A 16445-nucleotide genomic window follows, 5' to 3' on the forward strand; every position below is an offset into this window, starting at 1 on the left:
ATACGTAGGGGTTGTATGGCACACACTAGCCATAGGCAGCAATTATATAGTAAGCGCCAAGCATACGCAAAGACCTAATATAAATATACACACTAAGCGTACGTAAAAGTTGTATGATTAACGCTAAGTGTCAGTAGAGGTTATAATATGCAAAGATTAAATATACATGCTAATCATAAGCAAAAGTTATTTAGTACACGCTAAGCATACGCAGGGGTTTATGGCACACGCTAAGAATACATATAGATTATAAAGTACACACTAAGAATATATGAATGGTGTATAGTACACGCTAAGCATACGTAGAGGTTAATTATACTCGCTAAGCATACGCAAAGATTATATAGTACACGTTAAGCGAATGTATGTAACTTTGGTTATACTGTTTCCCATCATACAAACATTTTCATACGACTCTGAGGATCCACCAATAGGTTCATACATGTGAATGTATCACATTATAAATCTAAACATACAAAGAAGCCACAATCTGGAGAATAACACACATGTGGATATCGGTGTGAGAGCGCACACGCATGACGCAATGTGAGATTTATAACAGCGAGGACACAGATGTGTCTGCAATCAAGGTGACTACACACACGAGGGCTGCACAATGTGTCAGGCAGCTGGAGGTGTCACTAGACGTCTGGGATAAAAGCTCGGTGCGGAGATCACTGCGGACATCCCGCTACACGCACACGTATGTTCCCCAAGCTGAAGGAGAAGTATGAGCAATGTGCTGAACACAAAGTACGCTAGCAGCACAAAGTGTGTCACCTCAGCCGTGGGGACACCGAGCACACTGCAGTATACATCAGATGTGACACCAATCCAGCTCCTATTCATTCCTGCACCCCGGGGGGGCAATTAACTGCTTGTGTGCCACCCAAACCGGGGAGGAAATTTACAATGGCTCCATCTCTGCTGAGGACACGAGCGAAGCCCACCGCCCCACCAACAGTCAGCCAAGGAGCCCAAGACGTCCTTGTATTGTAATCCCCCCATAGCCAGAACACAAAGCTACTCCGCAGTCAGGAGCCTCACTGCAACCACCGGGGTCCCCCCCAATACCCAGACCCATCCAGGACCACCGACACAGAACATTGCACCCCTATGTAGTGATAAGACTCTACTACAGGGGGACCCCAACACGTAATACTTATTGAGGGCCCCCTATAGAAGGCTTCCTGACAAAAGGGACCCCAATACCCCCTATGTAATGAGTACCCCTATATAAGACTTCCCTACTGGGGAACCCCAACACCCAAGATAAAGGAAACCCAATACCCCCTAGTTACAGAAATTACTTCCCAACACAGGAGACCCCCAACAACCCCCACTTAATGAAAGACCCCTATAGAAGGCTTCCCTACAAAAGGGAACCCCAACACCCTCTACTTAGGAGTCCCTCATACGTTTCTTTACAAGGGAACCCCAACAGCCCCCCTAAAAAACCCTTTACAACAAAGGGAGTCTCAACACCCTCATAGACCCCATAGGACCCTTCACCCCCTAAGCACACATCCCCCGTTATGCCCCCTCCCCCAATATCTCTCAATTATCCCTTAGCTTCAACTTGGACCCCCCATACTCATCTAGCACCCCCAATACCTTACATTGTACCCCTATTTTCTCACACATTGCCCCTGTTACCCAATCCAATCTCAGACTCTCATGGGAAGGGAGGTGACCTGGCTGTGTCTGTCTTATTTTGGGCAAATGATGAGCAGAAGTTTCTGGTAAAGACAATTATGTGGAAAATATTTGGGAAAAATGGAGACCTAAAATTTGATGGAAAATTAGAGAAAGAATGAACATGGAGGCAAGAAGACCCAAAAGAGGGAATATGGGGGCAGGAGGACCAGAATGGCAGAATATGGGGGCAGGATGACCAAAATGACGGAAAATTAGATCTGTGGGGCCAAAATGGCGGAATATGAGAATTTGGAGAAATACCATCTATGTTGTCACCAGGAATCCACATTGATGCCTATTACAACAATAATATCCTGTTACTTCACAACGTACCCCTATTTCTACACACAGTACCTTTATTACTGTACATTGTATCCGTATTACCCCATACCCCTATGACCTCACACTTTACCTTTTTTATTACACCTATTACCTCACATTTTACCCCTATTACCTCACACTATACCCCCTTTTACCACACACAGTGGCTTTACCTCACACTATACTTTTATTACTACACATTTCACTCCTTTTAACTCACTCTGTACCCCTATTACCTCACACTATACCCCGTTACCTTACAATGTACAGCATATTACCTCACAATGCACCCCTCAGATTCCGTTAGTTCCCCATCTATGGTTGTATTGTGTACCTATTATATTGTGTACCCAAAATACCCATCCAATGTCTGGTACATACACACCCGAGCTATAACACAGTGCACATATGATTCCTTAGCTTCTAAGAATGGGGCAGAAATAGCGCATGGAGCACGGCATAGATCAGTCTCGTGTTTGTAAAGTCCTCAGTTTGCACTTTACAATCCCAATACGTAGAAGCAATTCCAGAGGTGACAATGAAAAGGTGCTGAAACACAGCACAGTGTATTGTTTTATCATTTCAATGAGACAACTATTAGACTTTACCTGTACACATATGTTGGAGGGGCTGTGTGCTGTGAATGTCGGCATTCTCACTAGACAACCGCTGTTCCACCATGCTTGAATGTTGCGTCTCTATTCAAATGTGATAAAACACAAAAGGAAGATTAAGTTCTTCTGTAGCATATTACTAATATGTATTCATATAACACCAGCATCTTCTGCAGAGCTGTACAAAGCCAAGAGTCATCAGTGATCTCCCCAGGCCCTTTTAGCAGGCCGCACCACCTGGCACTTTTCAGTAACCACCCGGCTGTTTTTGTGTGGTTACTACAAAGTTGGGTCACAATACCGGGGCTGCCAACAATTTGTCCCCAACCTGCTAAAAAAAATTCTGGGGGGAATACTGGACGTGCAACTAACTGTCCTTCAGAAGAACCCCTAACTGTTGTCTTAGGGCAATTTTGGTGGGCAGCCCTTTAACCTACCTGTATGTTCACAGGAATCCTAAGTGCCCAGAGGGCACTGAAAACACAGAGGGGATATACAAACTTCATTTTTGGTGGTCATGTATGGGATTTCATGGCCTTCTAAGGGCCCTTTAGTACCTTACACTCTTCCTTCACCTCCAGGACATCCCCCAAACATTCTATGTTTTGAAGTCCTCGAGCAAAGGCCTTCCAGCACATTCAGGATCTGTTCCAATTCACACAGAAGATATTGGGCAATTTAGCCAGCAAATAGGCAAATACGAATCCGTATATTAAGTCAGAGCACTGATAACTGGCTGTTGGCTTATTTTTTTTTTTCGTCTTGGCGGTTTGGGTTTGTGTAGAGAGTAGCTGGTTTCGATCCTTTTATTTCGGGAACGGATGTGTAATTCAGTGACTGGGCAGATAATTGTTCATTTTATTTAGTGATGAGATTGTGTTGGATGGTCTATTACACCAGAGGACGAGTGTCAGCTTTTATATAACAAGGGTCAGCCCGGACGTTGATATTGTTCATTTCATTTGGGGACTGCGAGATATTGGATGGGAAATGCATACAGAGAACAGATATTGCTGGGCTTATCTACAAGGTTACCGAAGTCTGCTTGTTTATTCAGGAAAAGGGGAGATCCTTTCTGGTATTTTGTGCTGGAAATATGTCGGCTGGTTTGATCAGGCTGGGGACAGATACTGGTTAAGTTATTTATGAGCTATCTGTATGTTTATTTAGCGCGGTGATAGACATCACTCGGTTTCACGCAAAGCTCCTGACACTGAGCAGCACCCTTGAATTTTACCCTTGAAAATAGGGGCAATTATACGGCAGTAAAAGTATGTCATGTTACTGAATTCAGAAGTCTATCCACATGCTTTGTCCTGGTATTAAACATGATAGCATCATAGCAGATGAATTTGGCCTTTACCAGACAGTGCGGCTGCAAGGGGATATTTGTTTTTTTACCTAATGCGCATTTATTTATGCATGATTATCCTGAAGAGTTCAAAGGCTGCCCAACAGCTGGCGGGAAAGAGGTGACCAGCAGACCTTCCTTTTGGCCTGCTATTATCCTTTGTGGTCTTTCATAACTTTTCTGCGTGACCTTGACATCTCTGTAGGCCTGTCCTCCTCATCAAGCTCTATAAACTCACCAAAGTTCTAATAAAAAGTATAGGAGAAGCTAGGGCGTAGACAGGATCAGCTTGTCTTTGCATCTTCCATCATCTGCTCATTAGATAGTCTAAGGATGACATACAATATAAACCTGGCAGGTCAGGTAGCTTTTTTTCATCTGCATTTGTAGTCTGGAGTAATATTTGGAGTCTGTTAAGAATTGGGAGAGGACAGTAGAAGCAGACCTCCAATACTGTACTCTCCAAGAGAGATCTGAGTGTTCTCCTCTAGAATTATGTAATATTGGTACACTGGAAGCACTATACAAGCGAAAAAGTTTCTCGATCTAAAATGTTTTATTCTGAAAAAAAGCAGACACATCTAGTGGTCTAGGCAGTGAAGTGCTATTAGTATACAAAGCTCTCCCTTTTTCACATTTATTGCAAAAAACAGCAGAATATGTTTTGTGTGATCCATGTAGAAGATCCTATATCTGGTATACATTTGAAACATATTCAGTTTCGTACTTCAGCGAGCAGATAGATGTTGAACCAATTTATTCTAGAGATATGAGTGATTTTGTTGGGGGAAGAACAACTGGTTGACTTATTCCACGAGGTGCAGATATTCATTGTGTAATTAATCAGCAGAACAGATATGGGCCAGACTATTCAAGCGTGAACGGGTAATGGTTTTTGCTCCATGCAGACAGGTATCTTTTGGGTTATTGAGTAACGGCTAAAACAAACAAGTAGCTCTATATACATGAGAATTTTGTTGTATAAAGAGAGCATTGTCGATGGTTAAATGGGATGGTATGCCCTGGCAGCTGGCTAAAGGAGCCTTGAAATGCACATTGCAGAAATCAAGCACAATGTGCGAGTGGAGTGTGCGTCTTTCTGGAGAAAACACGATTAAAACCACAGCTATTTATATGCTGATGAGAATCGCTCTCATACTGAGCAGGAATATTGTACATTACAGGTGACTCAAAGAGTTTTGTCTCCTGACTCATAATAGGATGGAAAGGTCAGCAACTAGAGACAATCCTGAAAATTACACATCTAGGATGAGAACAACATCCCCGAAATATGGGAGACACCGTGCACAGCTTGCCAATGCCCGATATGTAGAGTTACAGTTATAATAATATTACAACGTTTGGAAGAGACGCTTTGTAATGTGAGATCTCGTCACGGCCAGGAAAATGTTCTATTATGATGAGCACTCCTGCTCACTGAATAATGGAATGGCAGCAAAATTGGTTTCATTACAAAGAATTAAAAAAATACAGAACAGATCAGAGCAGCAGTATTGGAGGCTGCAATGTGTTCATCTCCAGTCCTGATTTTCAGCACCGAGAATTGCTGCCTCCATTCCAGGGTAGACGCTGCAGTCGTTTGCAGACCACTGACCTGAAATGGGGATAATTTAAGTGTGATAGGACTTGCTGGTTTTGTTCTGCAGATGACAGGCGTGTGGCGATAAAAGAACAACATTCTGCACATCACAGATTTGAATCAGATGAATTATACAACAAATTGCTGCCGATCATGAATGGAATGGAAAAATGTGTTTTGATTTTTAAGTGGATGAATCTCATATTTCATAGCATGGAGCTTAAAGAGTCAGTGAGAATTAGCCCTAATTTGTGAGGTCAGGTACTGACATTGGATGAAAAGACCTGGCTCACAATTTACAATTCATCCCAAAGGTTTCCTGTATTATTGAGCTCAGGGCTCGGAGCAAGACACTCGAGATCCTCCACACCAAACCGGTGACACCATGATTTTAATACCTGCTTTTAGTACTGGCTCTTCATGGTACTCTGTTACTGTAATATTGTCCCAAATACATGCATGTGCTTATTTGTGCATCTGCCCCATCATTACACCAGCTAGATGCTGTTTTCTAGCAGAAAAGAGTCAGTTGCTCTGGTCACAGTGATGGGCCCTCATATAATACATTTTAAGTTTATTCTAAAATACTGTATGAAATGTAAAAGGGTTTGTACACTTTGCTTTCCTCATTATTGTGTGTTCTTTTTAGGAACTTGCAAATTACTTTATATATTCGTTGCAGCATATGATTCACCATAGCAGTCAGGTGTTATCAAGCAGAACAGGCATAGTTTCCATTGACACTCCCTCCTCAATTGTATCTTGTGTGGCCAATCATTTCTTGATTTGTTGCATTATTCCTCCAAACTTTCCAACCTAATGCTTGCTCATCCAGGCCTGGTCCTGAGTGGGTTCCTCTTAATGTAGCAGTCGTATTGTTATCATTTATTGCTGCAGTTTTTACTTTGTGCAATCCACTTTTTAAAATTCTTATTAAGTGTGCTCACAAATGCAGTCCTAGTTGACAATAGAAGACACATTGTCTTCGACTCCAGGCCGTGTTGGTCTCTTCAATACACAGTGCTCGCTATTCACCAGCGGCAATAAATATGGGGAGATTATTTTCACATACATAAAGAATCAGGGAACATAGTGATTTGCTACGTTGTTCGGTGGCTGCACTTCTGCATTTCTAATGCCGCAATTAAGAAGGCCAAGCAAAGCAAGCTCATTGATGTATGATTAAGATACTGCTGACCCGCATATGGAGTGATTAACTGCAGATGGTGCAGCTCTACAATAATTTGTACATCCTTTTTTTACAAGTAACAATTAAGATAAAATGCTTTTCAACGTTGCCTGTAAGGAATGCGATCTGTCTGCATTTGTGTCACCCATCTAATGCTTCCGGCACCAAACTGTGAAGCATGTCTGACACGTCAAGTGTTGTAGATGGTGAAAAGTTTGGAGTATTTTAGCACAGATGGAGTTAAATGGCTGACCCACCTGCCCAGAAGAAGACAGATTATTTCCCAGTCTCACCAGTCAAACCACAGCAGAAAGAAGCAGCTGTGATAACACAAGAAGACAAACAGGCGCTATGGTGACACAATGATTGATCAGTGACCCTCTGTTATTGGAGACCCTAGAGGTGTACAAGGTGGCACTAGGCCAAGAGGGTTATAAGTGTGTTAAATACCCCAGGGTGCAAAAGTTCATCACAGCTAACATGCAGAAACTTGCCCTCGCTGCAGCCACATTGGTATTTTTCTGTTCTGTAGTCAAATTTGCTGCCTTTGGTGACTTTTGTCACACAGCAACACAGCATTTAGGTTTTGTTATTCTCTTGATCCCGTGAATCATTATATTATATCCCGCAAATTCTTATATTTCATAGATACATTAAATCAGGGATCATGGAGACATGACAGCTCAGAGCATGTGTTTTTCAGGCATGTTTCCAGAAGAGGTAATCAAGTCTAACACGTCAAGGCTCCTCGGGATAAACACACAAGCAAACCGTGAACATAGAAGAAGGCACCAAATGTCATAACTGATAGAAGATTGGCAGAGTCTGTGTAACATACCTAATCACTGGCAGACTCCATGTTGCTCTGTCACTTACTCTACTTACACATCTCTGTGTTGCAGAAATTAGAACCTCACCTTACATCTTTATTGATTGGCGTCCTGTTGTAATGATTGCTCTTTTATAAACTGACTCTCCGCATTATTCTTTAAGTACAAACTACAGGAGACAGCTAAAGATTTACTACATATTTTTGTTTTAGGAAGCAGGCGCTGCATTTTGTCTCCTTTGTAGATTTATTGAATTTGTGCTCAGCTGGCATCTGTTTCGAAGGGAATGAAAGACAGCAGCCCCTGTTTATTGCAATAAAACCATTTGTATCAGAGGCACCCCAGGACTGGAAGCAGAACTATAAACAGCCTTCGGTTACTGGTACAAAATGTGCCCTCATAACAACCTGTACATGTGAAAAAAGCGCTGGGCATCTGCAAAAGGAAGATGGCCACAGATTGAGGCTGGATGTCAGATGGTGGCTAGCAATCCATTTCTCAACCCACTGACCCCAAGAAAGCAAAGATACCAAAAAATCCTGTGTGGTAGCAGAATGCATGTGCCAGACACTCCACTTATCTTGGGAAAATAATAGGCTGTTGACTGAAAAACTCTGGCCATCCAAGTGGCAATTTTCAGTGTCAACCACACTCCATCCACTGGGAATTGCATACACAGTTACAAGTAATCACCAGACACAAAGCAATCTACCACATGTGTGTTTATTCAATCACCAGAATTTTAATCAGTTGTAAACTGGGCGATAAAATCATACCTTTAATACAATCTGTTTAAAGGTTGATTGAAAAAACTTTGAAAATTAGAAAAAAAAAGCAAATGTTTCTATTGGGTTCAGTCAGTGATAATTTTGATCCCATCTCCTAGCAGCTAATCAAAAGTATGATATAAATTGGATTCATTTTCAGTTTTGATCAAATGACCACATGTACAGACAGCTTTTGGATTAACTCAAGTGAATTTCTGAAAGCCAATCAAGTCCCACCGCATTCTTCCTATTCAGACAGACCAAAATAGCTGCTGATAAACAATAATAAACTATTGTCTATATGTTAAAAGGAAAAAGATGCAAAAAAGGTCAATCTATTAGCCTACTTTGTTTTTTACTAAAAACATATACACAAAGATCATGTTCAATGAAGTGTCTTCATATGGATGGTCTTTCGAAGCAGCCTTGCTTCATCGTTCACCACATTGTAATGAGCACATGCTGCATTATTGTTCATTCTATAATATCCCTTTATAAATCGGCTTCCTAATTCACTGAAGTGCATATTGGACAGATGCAGGATTTTTACACAGTTTACAGAAGTTCTTCTGAACATGTAATATGAACATCATGTTTCTCACTCCTTGACTGCCACTGAATGCGTACAATACTTGCAATAAACTTGGTGTATTTAGAGAACGTAGCACATTGTGTGTTTAGATATCTGAAGCCAGGGTTGTTATATGGGCCAATGTGTTGGAATTAGCCTACAGCCGTGATGCAAAAGTCTCTTCTGAATGCACTCACTTGTGTATTGTTCTTTTCTTCTTAAACAATAGTAAATAGGTCCTAAAGTTTATTTAGGCCAAACGTGTTTGGGGGTAGGGTATTAAACTTTCACTTTCATATTTGTTATGCTTCCTGCGTTCCTGTTGGGGTCATTGTTATCAAGGTAAAAGTGAGGTCAAAATTTGTGTTGTGACCACAGCAAGAGGTGAGCATTAACCATCCAATGTTCTGATAACAGCTGCTTTAGGCCTTGTATACACTTGCTGATTTTCTCATGGGATCCATCCAACAAACTAATAACATTATTTGATTTGAAGTATACTTAACAGCTGACTGATTATAGGCAACCGACTTCTTGGATGCTTGGTCAGATGTGGACAAAGGACATGTTGGTAAATATAAACTGAAAGTACACAAGTTGTGTGTTTGAGTAATCAAGCAAATCTAAGGGAGACCTCCTGCCTTCCCTGTGGTTCACCCTTTCCCCACTCTAAAATTCAAAGGGCAGAATATCACGTGTGCTGTGTTTTGGGTCTTTCCACTAGGCAATTGCCGATCTATTTGGTTGGGTAATTGAGTGCAAAATTGGCATTAGATCTGCTTGTTTCTAATAAGATGGGAATTCCTTTAGCTTAGGTTAGTTTCCTCTCATTCCCTGTTGTGTCTCAAAAGAGAATAAAAATTTTACATTTTGGCCGTACGTTTATTTTAATCCTTTGTGAGTTTCATCAGCCTCTCGCCTGCACCTACCACAGCTAAGCATGGAATATTCTGTCACACAGCATTTCAGAAAACACACCTGTCTCTCGCTCTCTCTATGAATTCAGTTAGTTTGTAATTTAAAAATAGCTTGGCGAGTCATTACTGAATCCCAGCGCTTGCAAAAATTGAGTCTTCCAAATGATGTTTGTGATTTTTCATTGATTTTCTGAGTTTGTCTAGCAGTGTTTAGCTGGCAGCGATGGTAAAAGTACCCTTCTATGAATTCACAGAATGTGATAGCAGGATTAGAAGGCATGTCAGACACCACACAGTCCTCGTGGCGAGGCGGTGCGGCTTTTCCTATTATAAGGAGATGAAGAGTGCTCTGTATCAATACTATAACTCATCGCTTCTCCAGCAGAGACCAGGAGGAGTAAAGTGGACCTTGAGTCGGAACTGTGAGAGAATCAGGAAATGTGTCCTAGATTTATGGCCTGGACTGGAGAGCATTTAAAGTAATAAGATAAGACTGCCGTCTGCAGGCTCCTAATGGTCTCTTAATGGTCTGACATGAGGAGGGGCCCTGGAAATTAGAGGGGGTCTCCACTGCATGCTAAAACTCGCTGCAGACCAATGTTTCCAATCGATGAAGCACTTCCCTCTCCTTTTATTTCCACAATTACTTCTACAAATTTTCTTTATTTTCATCATATTTCTCATGATTCCTCCCCAAAGTGCTCTTCAGTTACTAAGCAGAGGAAACAATTTATTGTCGAGTTGGAGAATACAAACAGGATATGGAGGTGCATTTCTCCATATTTTAACGACTTCCCTAGATAACGTAAAATGAAGAAAAGTCAGCTGCGAGAATATTTCATACATGTACCCTGTGTCTTCAGCTAAGGATGGAGATAAAATACAGAGTGTTCTTAAAGGGAACACATCAGGTACTTCTTCCAAAACTCTTCAACTGACCTGATAGAAAGCATATGTTCTCGAGGCCAGGCGGCCCCTCCACATACTTTACAATAATTCTAACCCTGCAAGGGGAAAACAATTCTGAATAGCTCCAGGACAAGATCAACGTTTGGAAGCATTTTAACAAATCTGAAGGAAACGATTTGGAAATGTTGGCTGCAAACATTCCTGCAGAGAAGCATTCAACATACGATCATTTAGGTTTTGTCAAGGTCATAACTATGGACATGGCAAGTGATGCAGCTACTAAAGGGGCCATAGAATGAAAAATCCCAAAGGCCCCATGTCAGGCCAATTGATGGATCCAGGCTGCAACAATTTACCCAGGATAGAGATAAAACAAATATTGATGTCACTCAGGGGCCCCTCAAAGATTCTTGTGAACACCAAAAGCACTCTGCCATACCTTTCCCAGATGGAACATTTCTCTATTACAATGGAGATGTCTACCTGTTTCTGCTTTGTAGCTATTGCTTGGAATTAAACTATTAAAACAGTATAATTAGGGCCTACAAAGGTAGATAGAGCCTGTCCAAGGTGACACTTCCTGCTTCTGTGTGCCCCAGATAACACCATTACCCACAATGCACAGTCATCCAAAAATGCCCCCCACCAAATGTCCAATTACCTTGACCAAAAAACTTGTTCTGCACCACTGGAAAAAGATTTGTAACATTCAATACAGGAACTGCAGATCAGAAACAAAATTACAACACACCTAATAATATACAAGCTAACAGAAAATTACTATCCTACTTCTCATTTAAAATGAAGCTTAGAAGGTCAAAATGTACGATAATAGCTGGAGGTTTACAGCTACTTTGTTATTAAAGAAAAGCAAAATGACAAGTGAAAACTGCAGATTTTAATTTACTCCACAGACGCACTGATTTTTAGAGCCTGATTATGACCTTTCCCATATTGGGGAGACTTCCCCCCAGTAGTTTGTGTCTTTGCCCCTCCCGCCATGGGGAGATCCCCCCCCAGTAGTTTGTGTCTCTGTCTCTCCCACAATGGTGAGATTTCCCCCTAGTAGTTTGTGTCTGCCCCTCCAACAATGGTGAGATTCCCCCCCAGTAGTTTGTTCATTTCCCCCAATAGTTTGTGTCTCTGCCCCTCCCACAATGGGGAGATTTCCCCCAGTAGTTTGTGTCTCTGCCCCTCCCACAAAAGGGAGATTTCCCCCAGTAGTTTGTGTCTCTGCTAGGTCATAGTGGAGTCACATTCGACTCCCAGCCTTTTTTTGTGTGTTAAGGCGAATCCATTACGGGTGACTATGAATTGGATTTGTCATTGTTGGTTGATGTTTGGAAGTCTGGTGGGGAGATCTTACCGCTAGAGTTCCCAAGATCTATGAAAAGCCGGCATGTGATTTTTTTGTGACAGGAAGTATTAAAAGCTGAAATATGGTTCCTGGGGTTAGTTGTCCGTCAATGGCAAAGCTTCCAGGAGTGTGCAGAATATGAGGTGTCCTGCTCCCAGCCACCTTTTTTGCTGACACCACCAGACATGGAATAGTGCCACAGATGTGCATGCTGACACATTGTGCTGTAACCATGATCTATCAGTGATCAGTGTACGAGGCCTGTACAAGACACTATTACATACTGTATGTGTCCCCAGGGAACGCCATACAGCCTTGGGTATCCTGCTGGCTCAGGTGGCTGAAATATATACATGAGAAGGGGATGTAGAAGGCCTAAAATGTGAGCATGGAAGGATTTGGCAGCAGGCAAGACTGCGGCAGATTGTGTGGGCCCGATCACCTGTCACATTTCAATCAGAAATATCCGTTAGTTTATTTGGTGTTTTCCAGCCCGCTTGCGATGGAGCAATAAAAAAAGTGATGTGCATCGCGCTAATCCGCCTTCTTAATGTGTCTTTACAATGTAATGACAAATCTGCAGGGGGGTCATGTATATACCAGATCTAGGTCTATGTTAGCTAGCCGATGACTGACAACCAACATTTGTTTGGTGTCTACTTCTCAATAGACTGACAGAGTCAATAAAGGAGGGGTCACCTTTTGTTTTATGACCCATCACTTCACAATAGGGAGCACATTCTCTTCAATTAGGTCCCCAAGCTATAAAATAATGGTGCCGCCCATTCCCCATAAATTCCTCCAATTTATTAGACAAAGCAATGTGCCTGTGACTAGGTGACTTCAATGGCGACCTTCAGGGCATTCTTTCTGGCTCCTCTACCTGGCATGTTCCTAGGTTGTGGGAAAACTTGTTGCTGTTTACCACCCTCCCACTTTATCTGCACTTTTCCTAGCAATTCACATGAAAACAGTGAGATATTATCGGCAGGTTGTCTTTCTTAATCTGGGATTCACCAATATCGCTAAGCAACTTGGATGGAAACTGTCATTAATCAAAAACTGTCACACGGCTAATGTAGTGGATTAGTGGCTGTGTTTATGAAAATTAAAAAATCGTCTAAAGGCATAAAGCGGCGGGATAAACCTGTGCTAATTACAAGAAATACAAAATTAAAAAAAAAAACTTTGAATACATTTCCAAGTTCAGAGAGGTGACATTTCCCAGTTGTGGTCCTGTGTTGCCACACAGACTGTTGATGGAGATTCATCATATACAGTCCACTGTTGTCACCATCAGGAAACCCACCATGGGAAAGGTCATTCATTCATTGCTGAGGGGGAGGGGCATGTAGACAGGAATTGGCTGCAAAGAGGCTGCTGGAAATCTGAAATGGGAAAGAGGAGGAAATAATATATTAATATAAATTTATTTTGTCCTGTAGTAGACACAATGTTTTTCCACTCCAGGATCAGACCAGAATGCAGCATTGTCTGTTGGTTTTTTTTTTTGTGCTCAGCAGACCTTCAAGTGCCTGTGAAGAGGCTGAAGAATGTGGAGTGCTCAGGGGTCAAAGGTCAAGCAGGGCCATAATCCATGACAGCCAGAGGACACGGTTGGGGTTATTGGCAGGACAGGAATTGCAGCCATCAGCTTACCTGCTCCATATATACACTGCAAGGATACTTGGAAGAAATGAGAAACATTCTCCCCACTTCTCTCTCACCTCAAAAGTTATCAATATCTGCAATCAGAATCTAAAGATTAAATTGTAAAGGGGCGAGCGCAAAATGACCGCCGTTTCCATGGTGCCGGCTTACGGACTGAAAAATAATTGGCAGCAAGCTTAGGAAAATCAAAAAGTTGGCTTATCATGGTGAAAGGAAAATCACGGCGAGGCCACAAGGAAGGACGCCATTTTACTGAGACAAAGGCCGCATGTGTCTTATTGGTTGGTGACACCCTGATCAAATCGTGAGACAGAAGGCAGGGCATGGATGAGTCCCTCTAGGGGAACGCGCTGACACCAGTGAGATGATGGCATTCAGACTGGCTCTCTGGCTAATTATGGGTAGAGTTGGGGGGCCGCCAGTCGCCGGATGTGTTATAATTTTTTCAGGATAACAAGCCAGTCTCAGGGAGGGCGCTGTCACTGTGCAGAATTCTCATAGGGATGTGTTTGATGAGATCCTAATGAAGCCTGTCCAGGCTCGGGGTCACCACACTTTATATTCCAGATTATTGAACACAGCCTGCTTTGTGTCCCCTACAGGCTGGCTTCATCCGACTCACTTGTGAAATTACTAACAAGGATGAAGCAAATCCTCCCTCGATGTGTATCCCAAGATGCAGTCAATGCCCCTCATGTCTATGATTAAATGAAGAATTAAAATGTTGAAGCACCATAAAGGTTCACAGCGCATGTGACCAACAATTGTCACATAGCTTCCTTAATATAATGCAGAAACTGAAAGTAAACCGAAGAGATATATGACTTTGGGTTAAATGCAGCCAAAGTGTAACCCTTCCAGGTATGGATTACTTCTTACAGAGATTACAATACTACCACTGCTTTACTCCAGAAGGACAGCATATCATTTTTCAGCCATCCTCTGGGGTCACCATCTACATCTTGGACTCAAACGACATATTCATGTACATTTTTAGCTGTGTTCACAAATGTTTGACACAGATCAGCCACTTCTACAGCCCCTCACTTTGTGACTGGAGGAGAGGAGGCTGAGGAAATGCTTCCTCTTTGGCCTCTACTGTATGGATTCACAAAGATCGGGTGCATTGCCATGCATTGTGCTAAGAATGAAGATTCCATCCTGAAGAGGGATGGCTGACTGAACACATTACAATTGCAAGCTTTAGGTCTCTTCATAAGATAAAATGATAAATTTCTCCCCCCTCCACGTTGTTGACGGAACAAGAACTGTCTGTTTCCTAACATGACCCTATACCTATCCTGGATTGTATACTGACATTTGGGAAGGGAAGGGAAGGAAAGATAAATTGTATTCCTTATGGGTATGTCTGAGCTCTCCTCTCTTGTGTGGGTGTCCAAAGTCATGGCCGCTCAATCACCTTCTACCCTGGACAAATAAACATCTCACCCGGAGCCCGGCGTCTGCGAAGCTGGGCCCTCAGACTACAGCTGGAGGACATTACCCTTCCATCATATCCTATCAAACACAATCTAAGTCAGCAGGGTAGTCGAGCTGTCTGACAGCCCTGCAACCTTCTCCCCGATGGGCCGCTTCACTTCACATTTGCTGCAGTTGTCATATTCATTAAATGGGGACACGTTCTTATCAAGTGTCCCCAGAGACAACGGCTCAGCCCGACTCTCTTACTGTAATTTTTCCTTCTCTCGTTTCTTGCTGATATGCTAAGAGCCTGCAGGAGCTATTTGCATGTTTTAGTGTCAGCGGATGTTAGAGAAGCCATCACATTTCCCACTTCCGTACGGCGTTCAGTGTGGACACTTATTTTCCCCTTTAGTTTGCCAATTTATTTAAAGAGGGCTTTAATTTGATGAAAGAATACGGCGGAGCCCTTGTGGAAGTCTAGAAGAACATTCAGTTATTTTTCTCTGTCCGCTCAGGATTAAAATATAGAAAGCAATGAACTCTATAGCGTCTAAGTTTTTACATCTGAAAAGGTAAGGTGAATCAATGAGGGTTCTAACATTCACCACAGTGTGGGTAGAGTTCCATGAGCAACTCAGTGGCTGTACTGCCCCATGCAAGGAGAAGACCTGGCTTTATCTACGGAACCATGTGTGGTTGGAGGCTTGGACATGTCTTCATGACCATGTGGGGATGAAGACTTGGACATGTCCTCTGGACCATGTGGGGATAAAGGCCTGGACATGTTTTTTGGACCATGTAGGGATGGAGGCTTGGATGTGTTTTCTACACCATGTGAGGATGGAGGCTTGGACATGTTTTCTAGACCATGTAGAGATGGAGGCTTGAACATGTCCTCTGGACCATGTAGGGATGGAGGCTTGGACTTGTCTTCTGGACAGTCTGGGGATGGAGGCTAGGACAAGTCTTCTAGACCATGTGGGGATGAGGTTTGGACATTTCTTCTGAACCATGTAGGGATGGAGGCTTGAATATGCCCTCTGAACCATGTGGAATTGGAGGTTTAGACATTTCTCCTGGACTTTATGGGGATAGAGGCCTGGACATATTTTTTTGGACCATGAGGGGATGGAGGCTTGGACGTTTCTTCTGAACCATTTGGGGATAATGGCTTGGACATGTCCTCTGGACCATGTGGGGATGGGGGCTTGGACATGTCTTCTGA

General features: G+C 42.5%; 1 protein-coding gene across 1 annotated transcript in view; it reads right to left on the minus strand.

Annotated features, from left to right (window-relative positions):
• The window catches only part of EFNA3 (ephrin A3), a 70835-nt gene extending 54723 nt beyond the window's left edge, over window positions 1-16112 (minus strand). Inside the window, exon 1 of the mRNA XM_072428643.1 lies at window positions 15903-16112. Within this exon, the coding sequence (XP_072284744.1) occupies window positions 15903-16112 (210 nt within the window). The remainder of the gene's footprint in view (window positions 1-15902) is intronic.
• Window positions 16113-16445: the final 333 nt, after the last annotated feature.

This window comes from Pyxicephalus adspersus, chromosome 12 (assembly GCF_032062135.1).
Source record: "Pyxicephalus adspersus chromosome 12, UCB_Pads_2.0, whole genome shotgun sequence".
Taxonomy (NCBI): domain Eukaryota; kingdom Metazoa; phylum Chordata; class Amphibia; order Anura; family Pyxicephalidae; genus Pyxicephalus; species Pyxicephalus adspersus.